Source organism: Malus sylvestris, chromosome 5, assembly GCF_916048215.2.
Source record: "Malus sylvestris chromosome 5, drMalSylv7.2, whole genome shotgun sequence".
Classification (NCBI taxonomy): Eukaryota; Viridiplantae; Streptophyta; class Magnoliopsida; order Rosales; family Rosaceae; genus Malus; species Malus sylvestris.
In genome coordinates this window covers 24,072,227-24,092,840 of record NC_062264.1, presented here as the reverse complement: position 1 = coordinate 24,092,840, position 20,614 = coordinate 24,072,227, and the positions used below count along the sequence as shown (strand labels likewise).

The window sequence follows — 20,614 nt, the reverse complement described above, 5'->3', positions numbered from 1 at the left end:
TGAACCTATGTACTTGTGTAAACCCTTCACAATTAATGAGAACTCTTCTATTCCGTGGACGTAGCCAATCTGGGTGAACCACGTACATCTTGTGTTTGCTTTCCTATCTCTATCCATTTATATACTTATCCACACTAATGACCGGAGCAATCTAGCGAAGATCACAAAAAGCGACCGTTTTCGCCACCTAGGATCTATCTTGCAAGAGAACGGAGAATTAGATGGAGATCTCAACCATAGAATACGAGCTGGATGGATGAAGTGTAAGAGTGCATCCGGCGTGTTGTGTGACCGTCGTAGGCCACTGAAGCTCAAGGGAAAATTTTATAGGACGGCAATAAGGCCAGCGATGTTGTATGGCACAGAATGTTGGGCGGTGAAGCATCAACACGTACACAAAATGGGTGTAGCGGAGATGAGGATGCTTCGTGGGATGTGTGGGCACACGAGAAAGGATAAGATTGGGAATGAGGATATCCGAGGTAAAGTAGGAGTAGCCGAAATTGTAGGAAAGATGAGAGAAAATCAGCTCCGGTGATTTGGACATGTGCAAAGAAGGCCGACTGACGCTCCGGTTCGAAGATGTGACTACGGGACAGAGGTTCAGGGCCGAAGGGGTAGAGGAAGACCTAGGAAAACTTTGGAAGAGACTAAGAAAAGACTTAGAGTACTTGGATCTAACGGAGGACATGACACAAAACCGAGCGCAATGACGTTCTAGGATTCATATAGCCGACCCCACTTAGTGGGAAAAGGCTTTGTTGTTGTTGTTGTTGTTGTTGTTGTAGCCGTTAGATTTAAAATTTGACCGTTAGATCATTTTTTTACCGTTGAATTTGATCATATTAAACCTTAGCCGTTAGATTCAATGAATTTATAAATATAAAAAGAAAAAATGTACACATATATGATGGCCTAGCCTCACTAACCCGGGGAAATCTTAGGCTAATTTGCCCCATAAATAATTTTTGGATTAGAACTCATATTTGCCCTAAGAGTTGGAGCAAGTTTAGAACCTAAAATTTGAGTTTTATTCCAAGTGTTGGAGTAGATTTAAGGGCAAGCATAAATTTGAATTTTTTTTGGCCTTTTTTTCTCTCACTAGGGCAATAATATCCTAAGCTCTCTTTAGTCTCTAGTCTATAGAGGTTCGAACTTGAATGTAAGAAAGCGTACACACTGCATCTAATCCACATCTGCAGCGAGACTTTCTTATAACGGGGGATGAAAACCAACCACCTCGTATTGATTTGGTGAGATACTAACAAAGGGTGAATACTAATACTCATTTTATTTCAGATTTAAATGAACCAAACTTGGGCGCGTTCGCATGTCTAAATACACAAGACAGACATCAAAGACAGAGGAAATATTTAATAAGAAGCAAAAATGACAGATTACAAAATAAATAATAGGGGTCTTGAAACAAAGCAAATATATACTACTGAAGGGGCTTTTTGGATCCTAGATGGCCTCGACTGTTTCCGAAACTTTCACTTGGGGAGGAAAAAAAAATAATCAAACAACAACTGGGTGACCAACTAACAAATGAGAAACGAAAATACAAAGCGCTACAAGATCTCTAAACGTGCTCATTGAAATAAAATCTGGACTAGCCAAGACCTTTCAGGGACTTGAACCGACCGCAACCTTTATTATATATGCCGGGAAAGAAGAGATGCAAACCTAGGCGGGCAGAGAATCAATAAACGAATTGCAGAGCTCATTGATGGCTAAATAGGCTGAAGAACTTCGACAAACGGGGATCTCTGAACTCCATCAATTAGTTGCATCTCTGCTGTAGAACAGGTCAAGGGTCTTCGCAGGTATACGGTGGAGAAGCTCACGGGGGAAGATTCGCAGCAACGTCCATGCCAAATCAAGGGACTGGAAGATGTTACGGGTGTCATAGGCTCCTTGGGACACAAACTTCTTCTCAAATTTGTCCAAGAACTCCAGGTATAGCTGTGTTTCATTCAAAAGAAAAATCACATCAATTTCTTCCAGAAGGTGATTGCTAATAAACAGAAGCATTCTCAATAAGAATATGGGAAATATTACCAAGTCCTCCGAGGAAAGTGCTTCTTCTCCGACCACAGCTTTCATTGCCTGGACATCCTTCCCAATAGCATAATTTGCATATAACTGAAAGTCAAACATTGCATGAGAGGGAAAGATTAGAAGGCTTTTAAGTGAAGACGGATTAAAATAGATACTACCAGGGAACCCCAAACAAACCTGATTTGATACATCAGAATGATCCCGGCGAGTCATGCCTTCACCAATAGCACTCTGCAATTATAGCCAACAATTTTATTTTAACCCCCATTATTGTAGGAGGATGAAAAAGCTCTCTATCTTTAGAGTTGACATCAATGTATCATTACCTTCATCAGACGAGATAGTGATGGAAGGACATTGATTGGTGGGTATATCTGCACAGGTTAAAGAACTTAATAGTTAGTTCAGTTCATTTATAATCTCCACATATCTGATCGTTACCACCTCTTTGGACTTTTACCAAACATAGAGAGCCAACTTTCTAAAAGCATCATTAATTACCTTGATTTAGTATCAAGCTAAATCATAGTTTTTTTAATGGACTGATACAGCAGCAACCGCAACAACAATTTCATCAAATTAAACCTTGATGAAAGACTCCCAAGGCCATGGGAATACAAACGATAAAACCATGGTAAATTCCCTTGAATTAAACCATGCCGAATGTTGTATTGTGATTTGCATTCTGAATGCATGACCACGAGCAGATACTCAAGACCTTGTTTCTTAATCCAATGAAAAATGATAAAATTTTAGTAACCTGTCTGTTGTGGAGCTGCCTGTCAATGTATATCTGTCCCTCAGTAATATATCCAGTAAGATCTGGAGTGGGGTGGGTAATATCTGGGCAGATAAAGAAATTAAAGATTGAGTTAAGGAATATCACTTGGATGCATGATATGAGACCATCAACATGTAACAACAAGCATTACCATCATTTGGCATAGTTAAAATTGGAATTTGGGTAATAGAGCCTTTTCGCCCTTCAATTCGTCCAGCACGCTCATAGATTTGTGCCAGATCAGTATACATGTACCCAGGGTATCCACGCCTTCCCGGCACTTCCTCTCGGGCAGCAGACACCTGCAGTAGCAATCAGCAGTTTGTGTCATGGAAATTAATATAAGAACGAAGATGAAAATGAGGCACGTAATTTGTGAATTCATAATTAGAAACTTTTTCATGTTACCTCACGAAGAGCGTCAGCATAAGAACTCATATCTGTGAGAATGACAAGAACGTGCTTCCCACATTCATATGCCAAATATTCTGCAGTAGTAAGAGCAATACGAGGAGTAATAATGCGTTCAATTGTAGGGTCATTTGCCTGTAGAAGAAAATGGCAGAAAACACATTTAGGCTAAATAGAAATCTCATGAGATATTTGAAAAGAAAAAAAGTTACAAACATATCATGAAACGCTTCATATGTTCACTTCATAATATACCAGATTCAGAAAAAGGGTCACTCTCTCCATTGAACCATTTTCCTCAAAATCACGCTTAAAGAACTGTGCAGTCTCCATATTTACTCCCATAGCTGCAAACACAATGGCAAAGTTGTCGTCTTCTACGTCCTGTAATTTCACAATGTAGGTTAGTCACATGAATGCTAGAAGACAATGATAATTTGTGATAAATCAAGCACCTATCCATGTACAATAATCCATTAACTTGAAAAGCAAAAGGAGCCTATTACTGTTATTTATTTTCTCACTGTTGCTTTGTTTTGTTTGCAATTACTTTTTCTTCAAATTTCTGCGAAAATTCAAAACTTAAAAACATAAAGAGGCCCAAATCAAAATTTTTAGTGAAGCGCTCAAACTATTTCGAGCAAGCTGAGCAGGCTCTTTTCTAGTACTTACTCATTTAACTAGGAGTTCCAATGTACTAGAATCATCAAGATTACTATCTTATCAAATGACTAAATGTAAATGAATTTCGTTTTGAAATCAAAGATGTTTTGCCATAACAATTTGGCTATTTGTAAAATAATGTTACACATGCACTTAAGACTGTCGAACATGAAAATAGTAGATATATGTGATCTCTGCTGGCTAAAAAAAATATATATATATTTAAAATAAAGCATACCCCAGCGTCAAGAAGACTCTCAGATTTCTCCAACCGCTTGACCAAACCGGCCTGGCGACATATCTGAGCAGCTATTTCATTATGAGGAAGACCAGCAGCAGAGAAAAGGGGGATTTTTTGTCCTCTAGCAATGGAGTTCATGACATCAATAGTAGAAATTCCAGTCTGAATCATTTCTTCAGGATATGTTCTCTCACTAGGATTAATAGAACTCCCTGGAGATGACAAACAATAGATTGACACGCATGTTAATGCAAAGAAACTTGGAGCATAAGTTATTTTCATTGAAACAAATAACACACCAGATATGTCTAGGTAAGCCTCAGGCAAAATAGGGGGGCCATTATCAATGGGCTTCCCAGAGCCATTAAAGATGCGCCCAAGCATGTCAAGTGAGACTGGAGTTTTCAAAACCTGACAAATATGCAAGGGGGAGGGTCAAAACAGCATAATTGGTTCTACGGTTCATGTCAGAATATATATTTATTCTTGATTCCGCAATTCAATGAAGGAAGAATATAATTAGAGGGTTTAATACCTCTCCTGTGAATTGCACAGTAGTGTACTTGTTGTCAATTCCAGATGTTCCTTCGAAAACCTGGCAGCATATAAATTGATTGTGTAAACAGTCAAAATAATAAGCACATTGCAGAAAACCTAATGATGCTATTATTTAAAAAGGTTAAGACAATCAAAACAGCTGCTGTCCCAGAAGATGCACACAAGCCCCCAAAACTACAAATTCTCAAAATTATGCACCTATGCCAGAATGATATGAAGGGGCAAAACCACAAGAAACCAATAATCATTACACAGCAGTCACCTGTACAATAGCTTTCTCTCCATCAACTTCCAGGACCTGACCACGTCGAGTTGTTCCATCTCCCAAACGAATATTAACAATCTCTTGAAACTTAGGTCCCTGGGGCAGTTTAAGAGTATACATTAGTTTTTTATTCTGAAGAGGACAAATTCCCTGTTGAGAAAGCTTAAAAACATTTTAAATGAGTAAGCGAGCGGATAACCTACCTTAACTTTTTCAAGGATAACCAGAGGTCCGGCCACACCAGACACAGTTCTGTATTCTGCAATGTCAATGTAAGGTGAAAATGTCAAACTTGACACCATTAATGTAAGTGTAACACTCCATAAAACAATCATCGCAATGCTAAGACTTTCTAACAGGACATATTTGAAGAGTTTGACATCTGACTCATATTGATTCCATTACGACTAATGAGTTTTGACCAAAAACTGCATGCCCACTATAGCTATTACCTCATCAAATTACTTCACCCTGTCTACCACAAAAGTATGAAGTAAACCAGTCCAAGACTTACCCATTCCGACCTCTAGGTTTCCCTCGTCCATGTCGTGATTGTTTTGTGAAACAGCCATTTGCAATCTTCATGAAAAAGAAAAATTATCAGCAATTACGAACAAAAAACCAATAGAAGCCATCCAAATGAACTGCGAATTCTGAAACCAAATCTGTAAGATGACAACTAACACCACTTCCTAAAGTTAAATTTCCAATTAGTCGAACCAAATGAGTGAAGATTTAGATCATATCAATACGATTGAGCTTAATTATCACTAGGGGCACGCAGGTTAATGAGAACAGAAAATATTAAAAAATAAAAAATTTCAAAGTCTTTTACTTTCTGTTTGGCTGCTGGGGGAAAATAATGTAACACTAAAAATAATCAGAAAAACACAATAAATCACTGAATTGCATTAATCCAACATGTCTAAATACTTGACAAAGTTCAGGTAACTGTACGGTAGAGTTTCTCCGAATCAAAACAACGAAAACTATAGTCTTTGACATTCCGCTATTCTTCATTACCATCAATTTTCTCAGCAACCAAACAAGCCTCAAAATTGATTCAAAACAGCTAAAAGATAAACAAAAACAAAGCCAATTGCTGATTCCAATACTTGGTTAAAAATAACCAAATTTGGATCTGCAACAACAATTCGATGAACGCGGTCTTCAATCACGTGAAGTTTGCGCCTTTTGGAGTCGACGATCAGACGGTTAAAGTCAAATTGAATCAAGTAAAACTGCGATCAAGCGGCTGATACTTGCGTACGGATCTGAAAGCGTACCTACTTTTCGATCTGGAGCGCGCGGAGCCAAGCGGAAGAGAGAGAGAGTGGAGCAGAACGGAGGAGGAAGACGAATTAGAAAGAGTGAGATCTGAATATCTGATGGACTAGAAAAATAAATAAATTAGAAATTCAGGTATACATAAATAATGGAAAGGAATCCTTTCTAATCCCTATATCCAAAATTTTAAAGAATTCGTGTTATTGAAATTTGATTAAACGTAATTATAAAATTAAAATTAAGCTCATCAAATTAAAAAATTTATGTCATTAAATTTTAATTTAGCGAAATTAAGAAATTTAAAATTGATTCAACGGAATTACGAAATTAAAATTATTTAATTGCAAATTTAAATAAAATTGTATTTTTTTTATTTTTGGTGTGTGGTAATAATGGGAATAATGTGAAAGACAACAAAAAGACTGACACAAGTGTCCAACAAGATTGGGCATCCATCCTCTCCAAGTGGGTGATTTGGACAGCTGGTTGGGGCCCACTGCAGCTTCCTAGTTTGGACAGGCTATTGATACTCTTCCTACTTAGTAAGGTCATTTTCAATCGAAATGATTAAATATAAGGAAAACTAATGAAAATGATTTGAAAACTTTGAGTTTTAATGATAAGGACAAAATAAAGGGTAAAATGAATAGTATCATGATTGACTTTTTAGTGTAAAAATATGGTTTTTCGTTAAAGTGAATAGTACCGAGTGTTTTTCGTTAAAGTTCTTTTAAATATAATCTCGTCTAAAATTATAACTTTGTAAAAAATTATTTTTAAATAAATAGTATCAAGTCATACTTGTATATAATCTCTAATTGAAGATATTAAGTGGTTCACTTTTACCAGTATAATAATAGGAAGGTAGAGACTTGTAAGCTAAAGAAATGTTTCAGACGTAGAATTAGGTAAGATCAGTTTATTGATGATAGATGTAGGTTAGGTCAATTAGTTAGAACATTATGTATATTACATACAAAATGTACTAAGCACGTCACTTGTGTGTACAATCATTGATTCATTTATGAACTCTCATGCATCAACGGTCAGAAATCTCTTACTTGCATTTGGACGATTGTCTGTAATATTTCTTAGGAGCCATTAGATTTGTTCGTATGCCATTGAGTTCATACAATGCATGACTCTACAAACTATATCTCAGTTAGAGGTGGAACATGCCTCAGCTTACACATATTTACACACATGAATCAGTTCTAATTTCTAAAGACAAGTCACTTTTGCATATATGAATTTGAAATTTTACGTAGTTGGTCAAGACAGTATACCCATTCTATTGCACTTAAGCATCAATTCTCCTATCTTTAAATTAGAGTAACTTAGAATAAAAGAAATTAGATTCTCATCCTTGAATTTTTTTATTTCATTGATTGAAATCTTATTCATTTTTCATTTTTGTTCAAGGTCCTTTGATTTGTATCCATGTCATTATTTAAATGATAAAACATTTATAAATCTAAATTTCATAATTAAAATTATTTAACTATTTCCAAACATATTCAGTTAGTAATAAGAAACATTGCATTTGATATACTTATATTTACGGCTAAATTTTGTATCATATTTCTATTTTAATTTGTACCCATTTTTTTATTGCAATCATTTTTGCAACCTTTAACAATTTTATTTTTTAATTTTAACTTGTACTAATATATTTTAATTTCTTTTTGTGCCCCATATTTTTAAACTTTTAGTTCTATCCATATATTTTTTTTAAAATCTTTTTCATGTTAAATATTACCACTTTGTTATATGCGGATTGTACCGATGTTTAATATAAAATATACTCATTTTTTAAACGTAAAAGTTATTCAGTTTTTTATTTTTAATGTACCCCTGTTATGTAATAAAATAATTACCAAATGTCATTTAGTACTACAGTCTAGACGTATTCATATTCACTTGTAAGTGAAAAGTCTTAGATTCGATTCTTGCCAAAGTTGAATTTAAACCATATTCCATTGTGAGGCTAAGCTCAACCATCATCCTTAGTGTAGGTAATATTGTTTGTTAAAAAAATCAACAAAATTAAAATATTTTATTCTGAAAAAGTAAAAAAAATCTGATCAAATGTCATGCAATTCAAATTTAAGAAAAAAAATTTTAAATCTTTATTTGGTATTAATCCTTGAATGAATTTAGGGAGGAATTATTAATTTTAGTATTCATAGTACTAAAATTTGTCCTTCAATGAAAGTATTCAAAGTAATAAAGTTTCGCTCTAAAATTTTGTTCACAGAGAGACATACGAAGCTAGTGTTGATCGATGCCTTGATAGGGGGATAAATTTTGGTCAATACATCAATTCAAATACTCAGCATTAGTGATAAAAGGTCCATAATTATAAAGATTTTTTCATTTAATGGTAGGATTCAAGAATAATACATGGGGGATTAAACTGCAGCAAACAATCAAACCAGACAAGCTCATTGGAGGAAGTAACTGGACAACGGAAGCTGTGCTGTGATATCCTTGAAGCTTCTGTTCAGGCTGCGAAGCGCTTGAATGTGCGGTTCATCTTCCTCTACAGGTATTATTTTCGCAAAACTTCCTTCTTCTAGGTAGTCTACTGCACGATTCGCAGCTTCAAGTCCCGTCACGTAAGTTTTCTCCTGTCGAGGAAATGCAGCAAAGCATATGTCTTCAGTCTTTTTGTTTATGCTTATCTTGAACCAGGAAGATGGGAATGATATAGTTTGTTTGAGACTTTGAGTCTAACCTGTGACCATGAACCATGTCGGGTTATAATCCAGTCTCCCGCCATGAACAAGTTCTGGAAAGATGTAGCCCCACGCATCATGTCCTTATATGAACCTATTACGAGAGAACACAACAGCGAAGAAAGATGATGCATTCCAGGATCAATGATAACAACAAAGATACAGCTGCGGTCTGCTCTGATTTGAAGGATCGTTGAAAAATCTTTGATTTCCCAACTGAGTTCTCATGTAGTTTATGTAAAGTAGACTTTATTGCAATTTACTTACCTATACAAAAATGTGTACACAATCATACCTAAACAATTGAATACCTATAACAAGATGGCATAGGTGATAGGTCATGACATGAAAACTCTTACCAGGAAAGAAGTGAGGTAATGATTTTGGAAATCTGCCAATCTTCTTGTTTGTCACAGTAACATTCTTGAAGTCTTTATTGTACTTTGACAGGTAGGATACTGCTCGAGAGACTATTTGCTCATCTTTCAGTGGCAACAACTCGTTGGCGTGATACTACTCAAGAGACATTTGGAACAACAAAGGATAAGATTTTACCTCTAAAGCAGACTGAGAATAATCACAAGATGAGAGGGGAAAAAATTAGGAACATAGATACTCACAAAATCAGCTTGTAACACTGTTACCGAACTATCTTTATGATCGTCATGGATTGCATTCAAATCAAAGAAAGTCCAACCAAATGAATCGTCAAATCCGGAGCAAGCATTGCATGCATTTGGAATGTTAACCTGGTTAGGTGTGAAGTTTACGAAAAGAATCAGATCTGTCAAATAGTAACGGAAAAATACCATTTTACCAGCTTTGTTTACAGAAAGCTAAGTCAGACTGCCAACTAATAAGGTAGGTACTAGATTCTGTATTAAAAAAAAACGAAAGCAAAGGAGAAATCAGAGCTCAGAAGTGATCACAAAAACTTCATAAAACTTTCCTGCTAATAATAAAGAGGAGAATAAATGTATACATCAAAAAGCAATTAAGATAAGGAAGCTATGTTAAAGACTTTCGCTGCACTCACCTTCCTATCAAGCCAAAGCTTAACGGAGAGTGCATCAATGCTAGCCAAGTTCAAGACTTTGAGAAACTCCTCCCTTGTACACAACACTGCACTATACAGAACTCAAGTACTGTCAATTAAGGTAGAATAGCAGGTCTAGGTTTAATTGAAGCTCTACGATGCATTTTGCAGTTTTAAACAATAATATATCTCGAAAAAAGTTATCATGTGTGCTGTAGTTTGAGTGTAGTTGTAACATTATTGCTGCAATACCAATCTATAGTTTCCTAACCAAATCCAAAGGAATGCATTTCAAATAAACATTGGATAGAAGAGAAAATAATTTAAACATCCTGATATTCATAAGATACCTGTTTTCAATAATTTTTTGGAGTGTGGATATTCCAATAGCTAAGACAACTGCATCAGCATTATAAACTCCTCCATTGCAAACTACTTCTGAAATAGAACCAGTTTCCTCATTAAGCACAAAGTCTGTTAATTGCATACCCTTCTCGAATTTGCAACCTTTAGTTGTCAAAGACTCCATCCACGGCTTGAAAATCCTTTCTCTACTTGTTCCACGACACAAAACGAGATCAAAATTTTTCTACACCCATCAATATATTACGATTTAATTAGATAACGAAAAAGGAAAGAAACAAAAGATAATGCTCAACAGTGAGAAACGAATTTTGACCAAAAAAAAAAACAGTGAGAAACGAATGCAAAAAACCCCTCTTACTCTAGAAAAGTAACTAAACATATCAAACCTGGTGAGCAAAGATGTAGGATAGTAAACCAAGAGTTGCGGCAGCACTACATTGTTCAGCCGGTGCAGAAAGACCCACTTGAATCAATGGTGATAAGACATTCTGATAAAGGTTTTCCGAACATCCAAACTGCTTAAAAAGCTCCCTTGCAGTAACTACCAGTGAAACCTCTTACTTAGACTTAGCTTTGAGTGTTTTCAGTGCAAGTAAAAAATAATTTTCCGAATAATGGAACCCATAGTTTGTGATATAGAGGGCCTACTTGCATCGTATTTTCTCCAGGCTGTATCTGTGTTGTCAAAATCGATCACTGTAAAGAAAATGCAGAGATAAATTCATCAGTGCAGGAATTGTAAGATGTGTAGGACTACCTTCAACAATTTCTTCCAACAGCTTCTCATATATACAATTGTTTAGGACTTCCTACTAGCTCCTTCGACAGATAAATGTGTACTGATTACGCATTAAACTTTTTAAATCTAGATCTTAGATTTTAGTATGAGACATACCTGCAGCTGTTAAGGGAAGTGAAGTTAATCTATCAACCAATGGCAGCTGAGCAAACTGCAAACAATGCCAACTCTATTGACTAACACTATGCTGCTAAACTTTTTCACCGGAACAAGGAATGAATCTATGATTCGTAAGGTTGCAACCGTACAAGCAAACTATACCTGTGTATAGTATAAGGTTCCAAATGGTGCTGGCAATTGAGGAAGGTCCTGAAATACCGGAAACTCAGCCTGAAGAACATTACTGCCTCCGTTAACACATTTCAAAACTTCTAACTCAATCTCAAGTTTTAAAACAATAACAAGAAACCAATCACCGAGCATTGCTCAAACACTAAAAATGTAGATTAACTTACCTCCAACCCTTCTGCTGAATATTGTGCAAACTTTGTCCAGTTAGTAAAGGGTTTGATACCTAGCTCATCAACAAGGCTAAAAATATTCCGGAAGGGATACCAATTACCTACAAAACACAGCAGAATTCAAATGCTGACCTCATTTATCAGAATTCAATTCAACAATCCCTACGTTGAGCTTCTCAAAAATCAAAAAGGGTATCTGCCAAATTAAGATTCGAAAAGAAACCCAGTTTCCAAAATCCATTATAAAAAACAAAAGATTGCTTCTTTTACCGCGCTGGATACCAATTTCATGAAGTACGCCCAAGCCACTACCTTGTTCGATAACAGTAACATCAAAACCCTGCAAATGAAATACCAAAATACGGTATATTTCAGAGAGACGGACAAGCAACTTACTACTAATCACAGCGATATCCTAACTTATCATCTAATCACCTACTAGCCCAAACATATGCGCAGTTTTATCACAAAAGCATCGGTGCAATTACTAGTAGTAGAACCATTCATCATATATTGCATCGTATGCGTGGATTGAGGTGGGAATGATTCTCACAGTCTTCCACAAACATAGAGAGATAGAAAGAGAAACCTGGTTGCAGAGGTGGTGAGCAGCGCCGAGGCCAGCCCAGCCAGAGCCAACAACGACAACCTTCTTCTTTTCCTTGTCGTTTGGGCCCCCAATTGCAGCGTGGGCTTGCCCAGAAGAAGCTCTGCAACGGAACCCACTTCGGCTTCTGGGAGAGAAGCAGGGTGAAGTCCGTGAGGAGGTCGGTGGCGGGCATGTCAGAGTCAGCGTCCAACAGGCAGCCAACGACATCGTTCGAGTTTCCAGTACGGCACACTTTCAAAGGCTACCAATTTCCCACGCTTCGAGTAACTGACGTGCAAAAGAGATCCAGGAGGGATGTGAGGCGCCAAGAGCCGGTTAATTTAGGCGGACCCCACAAGGAATACATACGAAAATGAATGGTAGTAATGAAAAGGTAATTAGATTAGATTAGGCTTTGAAAAAAAAAATTAGATTAGTATTTTTTTCATTTGAAAAAAATTTAAGGTCCTCGAATTGTAAGTTTAAGTCCGATCTCAGCTTTTGCCTCACTTATCCAAGGGATTTCTCCGATATTCTAGTAAAATGCTCGATAAGGCATAAGTTTTAATATCATAAGTGTTTCTTTACAAAATCGCTCACGAATTTGATCAATTACTCTTTTCGCTCATTACAATACTGTAGTATTATCAAAAAGACGAGTCATATATCCACTTCCAACAACATTGATATTGTCCTCAACTTGTTAATTACCATTGTACAATCCGTCAACTTGTTAATTACCTATGTACAATCCGTCAACTTGTTAATTACCCCTGTACATTCCGTCAGCTGTAGGGTTTCATCACAAAAGGCACCTACACAATCCGTCAGGTGTGGCATTTTATCACAAAAAAACCTCGAGGCTAGTTAGAATAGGGTAATCCTATTTAAATTGGTTTTCTCCTTTTTCTCTAACCAATGTGAAATTCTACAAATACTTGTATGCTTTTAGCCGAATCTCGATTCATTATAAAAATTTTGAAATATCTGATACTCTATAACACCAAACAAAATCTTTTTTTCTTTTTTCTTTTTTTTTGTAACCGACACGATAGCATGAGATTTGTTAATTCCACGAAGATGCATCACAGATTTTGGAACTACACAACTAAACATACATCTAAACGCATTAGGGACGGGTGGAAATTTGTTTCAATTAATCAAATCTTAAGTGAGTTTTTTTTGTTTTAAGTAACTTTCAAAGCAATTTTTATTCCAATGATGCTTCTGTCCAAGCAAACACTTTTAAACGAGTTATTCATAAATTATAAAAGCTCCAACATATCAAATCTCAAACTCAATTGACTCCTACTCGTACATATTATAAATAATAGAGGTCAAGACAAATTCAACTTTAGCTAGTACTAACTTGAGTTATCCACTTATTACTAATTTTTCATGATATTTTTTCGCACTTGTAAGCTAAAATTCTTAGATTTAAGGGTAGTGTTATTTACACACTTCTTTTTACTTCTTACACCCTTATTAATTTTTTGATCTTCTTCAATTTACGATCTGACGGTCGGAGATTGAAAGAAGTGTGTGAGAAGAAAAATGTGTGTGTAAATAGCACCATCCAGATTAAGGGTTTTTTTAAATCCAAAATTGTCTATGAGATTGTTTTAAAGGCTTTTTATCCAAAATTAGTCATGAGATAGTTAATCATTTTGGTCTTTCTGTCAGAAATCTCCATCAAATTGAAGGTATTTTTGTCAAATTAGCCCATTTTCGTGAACTGGTGTTTTTTAACGGATATTTTTTTGCAGAATGATCAAAATAATTGACAGATGATAATATCAAAAAACCGTTTATATCAATTTTAAATTACAAAGACTAAAATGATGAATTATGATAATCGGGAACCAAGTTGGCCCAAAAGCCGTCTATTAAGTATTTAACGTAAAAGGAAGGAAGAAAATAGCGTAGAAGGAAGAATACAATTATTGATTGGTGGTGACATGTCCATCAACGGTCCACAATTATAGATGACCCACTCCGCGGCAAAAGACTCAGCCCAACACAACAACCCATATCGTCACGCACGCTACTTTCGCACCAAATCCAGCCTCACATTTCTTCAAACACATGGCAGCCACTCTCTCCGTCCGGCCCAACCGCCTCTCCGCCGGCTCCTCCTTCCCTCGCCCGCCCCTCCGCCGCCCCGGACCCACTGGAATCCGAAAACCGGCCATGCAATTCGAGCCTTGGAGGGGCTCCATCGCCCCATCCCGCCGCACATTAACCTGGGCTGCCACGGCCGCCTCCAGAGCCGACGACAACGCACCGTTCGAGATGTCAGTCGAGAACGCCCTCAAGCTCCTCGGCGTCTCAGACGGCGCCTCGTTCGATGAAATTCTTCGCGCCAAGAACTCGATTGTCGCAGCTTGTAAAGATGACCAGGAGGCGATTGCACAGGTTATTACATCTCTTAATCTTCCTTTCGAATTTCTGAGATTTATGTCAATCTCTTTTGGTAATTTCCTGGGTTGTGTACGACAACTATTGGGTTGAAGTTGAACTAATTAATTTTTGCAAAATTATAGAGATTTTAATGTTTAAAGGTGCGTTTTTTATGTGGATTCTATTGAATAATGTATGATTTTAGCCACTCTAGCTCTAGTTTCTGAGCTTATAAATAAGTAAATGTTTATATTTAATATGTTATGTTAAATGTTTATAATTTGAGCAGTTAATAATTTGATTTGTTTTACTCAATTGCTAATGAAGTATTGATTGGGCCACAAATTTGCAAAAGAGTTAAATTTAGTGCTTGCAAACGAAGCTATGAATTTAGATGTATTTTTTTGGGGTAATTGAGGGTGATGGGTTGTAGTAGTATCACAATTCACAAGCATTTATTATGGTGGTTTCTAGTTTTGGTTTGGAATTTTATAATGCCATGATTATGATTTCCTTATCACTAATGTTAATTAGTTTAGGTTGAGGCTGCGTACGACATGTTGCTTATGAGAAGCTTAACTCAGCGACGGGCAGGGAAAGTTGTGAATAGCAGTGTTCGTTATGCTGATGTTAAGCCAGTGAGTGCTCCTGGGATTGGATCAGTGCCGCAGTGGCTGCAGGCTACTGTGAAGAATCCACCTATTGCAGTGGAAACGCCCTCGACAAGTGATCTGGGTGTACAAGTTGGTGTCTATGGAGCTTTGATGGCCTTAACTTATGTCAATGGAGCTTCCGGTTCTTCTTCGGGGCCGTATGGAGGGGCTGATGTTCCTGGACTGATCCTGGCTGGTAGCTTTGGAGCTTCCTTGTACTTCATGACCAAAAAGAATATTAAGTTAGGTATGGAGTTTTCTTATGTACAGGCATTTCCTTATTGTCACTTATTAGACGTCCTTACGGTATTGGAGATTACTTGCAAGTTTCTATGTCATAAATCCTTGTATTCACTTCTTTTTGTCTTATCGTTTAGCATGGTTTCATCAATCATGAATGAAAGTCATGGGTTTGTTTTGTCAGGTTGGTTATCTATCTCCAACTTTGAGAACGATTGGTTAATAAAAGGGTATTTCTGAAATTTTCCGCATCTGATCTGTGGATAAGTGCATTTACTTTATGCAGTTCGGGCTCCATAGATTTTTTTTTGTGTGTTTTTCTAAACCTGAGATTAGGCATTAAGTAATTTGGACTAATTTTCCGTTCATCTTTGCAGGGAAGGCGACCATCATAACTGTAGGGGGGCTTGTTGCTGGTGCCGTGGTGGGTTCAGCTGTAGAGAATTTTCTCCAAGTAGACATTGTTCCATTTCTTGGCATCCACTCTCCTGCTGCCGTAGTAAGCGAATTCATAATTTTTTTGCAATTAGTGGTCTCCCTATATTTACGGTAAAACAGCATTGTATCTGTGACTTGAATGGTGAAATCTGTAATTATTCATTGGCAAGATCATATCAAGCTCTATTTAGGATGTATACCGTTGCATGTTGTACAAAACTGACAATAGAAAGTAGTGGAACTTCTCGTTCTCTCGGTCACCCTTTCTCTCTCGTCTGTTTCTCCTTCTCCTTTTTCTTGCTCTATTGTGGATTCAAGAGTTTGTTTATAACTTTATACCTGCAATAACTATGGGGGTTGAGAGTTTTCTTCTTTGTTATTTTCTATCCTTAAATCTGATTTTTATGGAGTTTAGGAGTAAAGCACGGAAGACAGTTTCCCACATTTGATTCACTAACCACGTTGTAAGATTGGATTCAGCTTCAAATTCTCCGGCCAAGCACTTCTTATATACCGGTATGACCCTTTTGGATTCCTTCCGATTTCCGTTAGACCTAGAATGCTAAGGACACCCGTTGTGATGAACCTGATTTCCCAAGATTTACTGTCTTTGTAAAAAGTCATTCGTCTTCGACCGTGAGTTAGAGATTAAAAGGACGGTGATAGAAAGCCAAGTGTGTTGCCTTGGCATATCTTTGAGCTTGACGTCTTTGGCCGGTAGAGAAAATCGTGGCCGAACCAAAACCATGGTGGAGTAGGACGGTGGGACAAGTTTTTATTTATTGGCTTTTAGTGGGGTGGAATGCTTGTTGTTTAAGTTGGGCCATGGAAGGGAAATGGTAAACAAACACCTTTTTTATTTTTTCATGCATGATGTTTAATACTGATGGTTATTTTTATTTGATTTATTCAATTCGACGGCTAAAAATAAGGAAAGGTTTGTGACGGGCTAAATATATTTATGCTTTTTTTTTTTTTGAACTTTTGTTTTTCGTTATTGGATCAAGACACGCTAAGGAGTTTTAGTCCGAGTGGGACTCTAGGTGAGGATCACTTCAATAAATCAAATAGGGTTTACAACATTCAAAGGACCTTCAACGCAACACAGAAATTTGCCCTGCGCAATTTTTCGATCTACACGAAACCCTCTCATTTTTTAGAAAACACTGACCTCCCTAACTTCGTCAAACACATCTTACAATTTGTATTGGACAACAGTGTGCTTGGCAACCGGCGACATCTTAGAGTTTGTATTGGACACACTGGCATCGTAGAGTCACACGGTCGTGGAGTATTTTAAAGTTTGCATCAGACGACACTACTTCAAGTTCATTTGACTACCTATCCAACCAAGTCTTTATCAACAAGGGTTCTTTGAGTTGTTGGAAGAGGTCACTCCATTAGCTTTTGCACCTCCCTAACTTCGTCAAACACATCTTACAGTTTGTATTGGACAACAGTGTGCTTGGCAACCAGTGACATCTTAGAGTTTGTATTGGACACACTGGCACCGTAGAGTCACATGGTCGTGGAGTATCTTAAAGTTTGCATCGGACGACACTACTTCAAGTTCAGTTGACTACCTATCCAAGTATCTATCAACAAGGGTTCTTTGAGTCATTGTTGGAAGAGGTCACTCCATTAGCTTTTTTAGCGAAGTGATGTGTTATCAGGTTACATTGTTTGGCACATTGAAAGTTGAACCCGTTTTATAGTTGGATGTTCATAAGTACATTTTAGAGTTCGACACTTCGACAGCCAAACCACATATACAATCAAGGCACTTATCTCCTTTGAGTATTTGTGTCCGTACAATCTGTTACATATTTGGCGCACTTATATTTGCAGAAATATAATTGAAGCGGCCAAACCCTATGCAGATGAAACTTCGCAAAGACTAGCAACCTAGTCTTCAGGTTCTAGAACCCGTAGGCCGAGACAAGTTCCTTTCTCAACCGCAATCATAAGATACAAAAGCCGGCAACGCGTTTGACACCACCATCGCCGCATTCATTCACTCACTGAACGAGCTCGATCGTCGCGTTGGCATGCATCATTCAAACGAATGACGTAGTTAGCTCATTAGCTATTTGGCTTGAGCGCCACATAGGCTAAATAATTTTTAGGGTCAACAATTGTATACGTATTTTTCACATTAAAACATGTTATTTTCACACATTTTTCAATAATATATTTAATATTCACACTTTACACCTGTATTTTAAACATATTATTGAATAAATAATAATAAATAAATAATTTAAAAAATAAAATTTCCGAATTTGCAAAGTATTAATTTAGCAAATTGTCGAATAATACACACGTTTTTTTCAAGTGCTTAACCGTTCTGTATTTTACTAACAAAACTTAAATATTAAAAAAAAAACTACTAAAACTCACTCTCTCCTAAGAGGTGAACTCACTCTCTCCTAAGAGGTGTGTTGATTTTTTTTTTTTTTAAGTCCTTACCTTTTTGCGTTGGTAATGGATGAGTTAACAGGACATATTCAAGATGATATTCCTTGGTGTATGCTTTTCGCAGACGATATAGTGTTGATAGATGAAACTCAGGAAGGGGTAAATGCAAAGCTTAACCTTTGGAGAGAAGTGTTGGAATCTAAAGGTCTTCGCCTAAGCCGATCAAAGACAGAATATATGGAGTGCAAGTTCAGTGCAAATGGAGGCCAAAACGAGTTAGGGGTGAGGATCGGAGATCAAGAAATACCAAAGAGCGACCGTTTTCGTTACCTAGGATCTATCTTGCAAAAGAACGGAGAATTAGATGGAGATCTCAACCATAGAATACAAGCTGGATGGATGAAGTGGAAGAGTGCATCCGGCGTGTTGTGTGACCGCCGTATGCCATTGAAGCTCAAGGGAAAATTTTATAGGACGGCAATAAGGCCGGCGATGATGTATGGCACAGAATGTTGGGCGGTGAAACATCAACACGTACACAAAATGGGTGTAGCGGAGATGAGGATGCTTCGTTGGATGTGTGGGCACACGAGAAAGGATAAGATTAGGAATGAGGATATCCGGGGTAAAGTAGGAGTAGCCGAAATTGAAGGAAAGATGAGAGAAAATCGGTTACGGTGGTTTGGACATGTGCAAAGAAGGCCTACTGACGCTCCGATTAGAAGATGCGACTATGGGACAGAGGTTCAGGGCCGAAGGGGTAGAGGAAGACCTAGGAAAACTTTGGAAGAGACTCTAAGAAAAGACTTAGAGTACTTGGATCTAACGAAGGACATGACACAGGATCGAGCACAATGGCGTTCTAAGATTCATATAGCCGATCCCACTCAGTGACTTGGATTTTCCAATTCTCCAACCAAGAAGTTTTCCTCACTCGGGAACTTAAGGGAACACTACCCCAACCTACATGCTCCACTCAGAAAGCTTCAACATACAAGCTTCAACAAAAGAAAATTTAAAGAACTTAGCGAAGAAGGCTTTGGTGTATTTAACACAATACGTTGAAATGAAGGAAAGCTTATTTATTGATATCCCCGATAAGCTACAAATATGTACATATACATGAGTCAAAATAAACACACAAGAGGGAGCCTTCACAAAGGTTGCTTAGGAGAAGTCTCAGCAGTCGGTAGAGCCCCAGAAAGAGAAGGCACCGGAGGGGGATCATTTGGAGCCTCAGTACTGGACAGAACCCTAGAAGGAGGAGGCATCAGAGGTTGATCATTTGGAGCTTCATTACGCGGTACAGCCCCAGAAGACGAAGGCAATAAATGCCTTTGGAACAAACCCACAAATCTCTGATGATCAAGTAAAACCTGACCATCAGTTTCCTTCATCTGGTCAAGCTTCCTCTTCATGTTTGTAGCATAGTCATGTGCGAGCCGGTGCAATTGTTTATTCTCATGCTTGAGCCCTCTAATCTCCTGTTTGAGACTCATCACTTCAGCCGCCAATGATTCAACTTGGCGGGTTCGAGCAAATAGGCGTTGGGCCATATTAGACACAGAACCTGCACACTGAACACTGAGAGCCAGCGAATCCTTAACAGCTAACTCATCAGACCGTTTGGAAAGTAGTCTGTTATCTTTGGGAGTGAGAAGGTTCCTGGCCACCACCGCAGCGGTCATATCATTCTTCATCACGGAATCCCCAACGGTAAGAGGACCAGTTGAGGAGACGAAGGATGGGCGCCATATGTTGTCTGGAGAAGGCGGGGCTGCCTCTTCAACAAGGTTCAAGTCAAAACGACGGTCGGAGGGGCCAGACATTTTCAAAGGTGTTGAAGAGAGAAGAGGTCGGACAAATCAAGATCTTAGAAGTGCAAGAATGAAGCTTCTACTGGTGGAGATTCAAGTGTGCTTTGGAACTTAATGCCAGCCTCTATAAAAATCTGCACTCGACGGAGCTTCAGAAATCAAAGAGGCGCCTGCTCAGAAATCGAAGAGGCGTTTGCTTTCTCAAAAGTTGGGCTGCTTAGAGATCACGAGGGTTGATCTCAGAAATCGAAGAGCCGTTTGCTTTCTCAAAAGTTGGGCTGCTCAAAGACCACGAAGGCCGATCTCAGAAATCGAAGAGGCGCTCGCTTTCTCAAAAGCTGGGCGCCCTAGAGACCACGAGGGCCGATCTCAGAAATCGAAGAGGCACCTAC

At 37.8% G+C, this 20,614-nt stretch overlaps 4 protein-coding genes across 10 annotated transcripts in view; 1 reads left to right on the top strand and 3 right to left on the bottom strand.

Annotated features, from left to right (window-relative positions):
* LOC126621695 (uncharacterized) overlaps window positions 1–12,581 on the bottom strand; it is a 55,931-nt gene extending 43,350 nt beyond the window's left edge. Inside the window, exons 1-13 of one of the 4 annotated variants that reach the window (XM_050290250.1) lie at window positions 12,257–12,573; window positions 11,938–12,007; window positions 11,662–11,768; window positions 11,468–11,536; window positions 11,303–11,357; window positions 11,056–11,103; window positions 10,794–10,948; window positions 10,392–10,630; window positions 10,042–10,132; window positions 9,626–9,754; window positions 9,365–9,518; window positions 9,005–9,099; window positions 8,703–8,897 (exon numbers count right to left, since the gene is read on the bottom strand). In XM_050290250.1, the coding sequence (XP_050146207.1) occupies window positions 8,712–8,897; window positions 9,005–9,099; window positions 9,365–9,518; window positions 9,626–9,754; window positions 10,042–10,132; window positions 10,392–10,630; window positions 10,794–10,948; window positions 11,056–11,103; window positions 11,303–11,357; window positions 11,468–11,536; window positions 11,662–11,768; window positions 11,938–12,007; window positions 12,257–12,484 (1,626 nt within the window). In that variant the 5' untranslated portion in view covers window positions 12,485–12,573 and the 3' untranslated portion in view covers window positions 8,703–8,711. Of the gene's footprint in view, window positions 1–8,623; window positions 9,100–9,364; window positions 9,519–9,625; window positions 9,755–10,041; window positions 10,133–10,391; window positions 10,631–10,793; window positions 10,949–11,055; window positions 11,104–11,302; window positions 11,358–11,467; window positions 11,537–11,661; window positions 11,769–11,937; window positions 12,008–12,256 lie in introns of those variants that run through there. The other 3 variants (XM_050290251.1, XM_050290249.1, XM_050290252.1) reach the window with 3 other exon arrangements.
* On the bottom strand, window positions 1,362–6,430 carry LOC126621698 (V-type proton ATPase subunit B2). Of its 2 annotated transcripts, none has more exons than XM_050290258.1 (15): window positions 6,267–6,430; window positions 5,495–5,559; window positions 5,184–5,239; window positions 4,978–5,076; window positions 4,693–4,752; window positions 4,457–4,568; window positions 4,155–4,369; window positions 3,509–3,637; window positions 3,251–3,388; window positions 2,994–3,144; window positions 2,822–2,904; window positions 2,388–2,435; window positions 2,239–2,292; window positions 2,062–2,145; window positions 1,362–1,965 (listed from the first exon to the last, which is right to left on the bottom strand). In XM_050290258.1, the coding sequence occupies exons 2-15, from the start codon at window positions 5,550–5,552 to the stop codon at window positions 1,780–1,782; spliced, it is 1,473 nt and encodes a 490-aa protein (XP_050146215.1). In that variant the 5' UTR covers window positions 5,553–5,559; window positions 6,267–6,430; the 3' UTR covers window positions 1,362–1,779. The 2 variants fall into 2 exon arrangements, with proteins under 2 accessions (XP_050146215.1, XP_050146216.1); XM_050290259.1 differs by having other exon boundaries at window positions 6,271–6,429.
* Window positions 12,582–14,235: 1,654 nt separating the features above from the next.
* LOC126621705 (protein CHAPERONE-LIKE PROTEIN OF POR1, chloroplastic-like) lies at window positions 14,236–16,353 on the top strand. Of its 3 annotated transcripts, none has more exons than XM_050290265.1 (4): window positions 14,236–14,671; window positions 15,196–15,556; window positions 15,734–15,779; window positions 15,927–16,353. In XM_050290265.1, the coding sequence occupies exons 1-4, from the start codon at window positions 14,342–14,344 to the stop codon at window positions 16,333–16,335; spliced, it is 1,146 nt and encodes a 381-aa protein (XP_050146222.1). In that variant the 5' UTR covers window positions 14,236–14,341; the 3' UTR covers window positions 16,336–16,353. The 3 variants fall into 3 exon arrangements, with proteins under 3 accessions (XP_050146222.1, XP_050146224.1, XP_050146223.1); XM_050290267.1 differs by lacking the exon at window positions 15,734–15,779 and adding an exon at window positions 15,687–15,733 and having other exon boundaries at window positions 14,244–14,671; window positions 15,927–16,028; XM_050290266.1 differs by lacking the exon at window positions 15,734–15,779 and having other exon boundaries at window positions 14,248–14,671; window positions 15,927–16,247.
* Window positions 16,354–19,388: 3,035 nt separating this feature from the next.
* On the bottom strand, window positions 19,389–20,331 carry LOC126621707 (uncharacterized). Its single transcript, XM_050290273.1, has one exon. It carries the CDS (start codon window positions 20,232–20,234, stop codon window positions 19,560–19,562), a length of 675 nt encoding a protein of 224 aa, XP_050146230.1. The 5' UTR covers window positions 20,235–20,331; the 3' UTR covers window positions 19,389–19,559.
* Window positions 20,332–20,614: the final 283 nt, after the last annotated feature.

Excerpts from the sequence above, each read along its gene's own strand:
- LOC126621698 (XM_050290258.1), bottom strand. The coding sequence starts at position 5,552 with ATGGCTGTTTCACAAAACAATCACGACATGGACGAGGGAAACCTAGAG. Across the intron at positions 4,753-4,977 it reads GAGAGAAAGCTATTGTACAG|GTTTTCGAAGGAACATCTGG; the intron begins GTGACTGCTGTG and ends ATATGCTGCCAG. Across the intron at positions 2,905-2,993 it reads TTTAACTATGCCAAATGATG|ATATTACCCACCCCACTCCA; the intron begins GTAATGCTTGTT and ends TTATCTGCCCAG.
- LOC126621705 (XM_050290265.1), top strand. The coding sequence starts at position 14,342 with ATGGCAGCCACTCTCTCCGTCCGGCCCAACCGCCTCTCCGCCGGCTCC. Across the intron at positions 14,672-15,195 it reads ACCAGGAGGCGATTGCACAG|GTTGAGGCTGCGTACGACAT; the intron begins GTTATTACATCT and ends TAATTAGTTTAG. Across the intron at positions 15,557-15,733 it reads CAAAAAGAATATTAAGTTAG|GTTGGTTATCTATCTCCAAC; the intron begins GTATGGAGTTTT and ends TTGTTTTGTCAG.
- LOC126621707 (XM_050290273.1), bottom strand. The coding sequence starts at position 20,234 with ATGTCTGGCCCCTCCGACCGTCGTTTTGACTTGAACCTTGTTGAAGAG.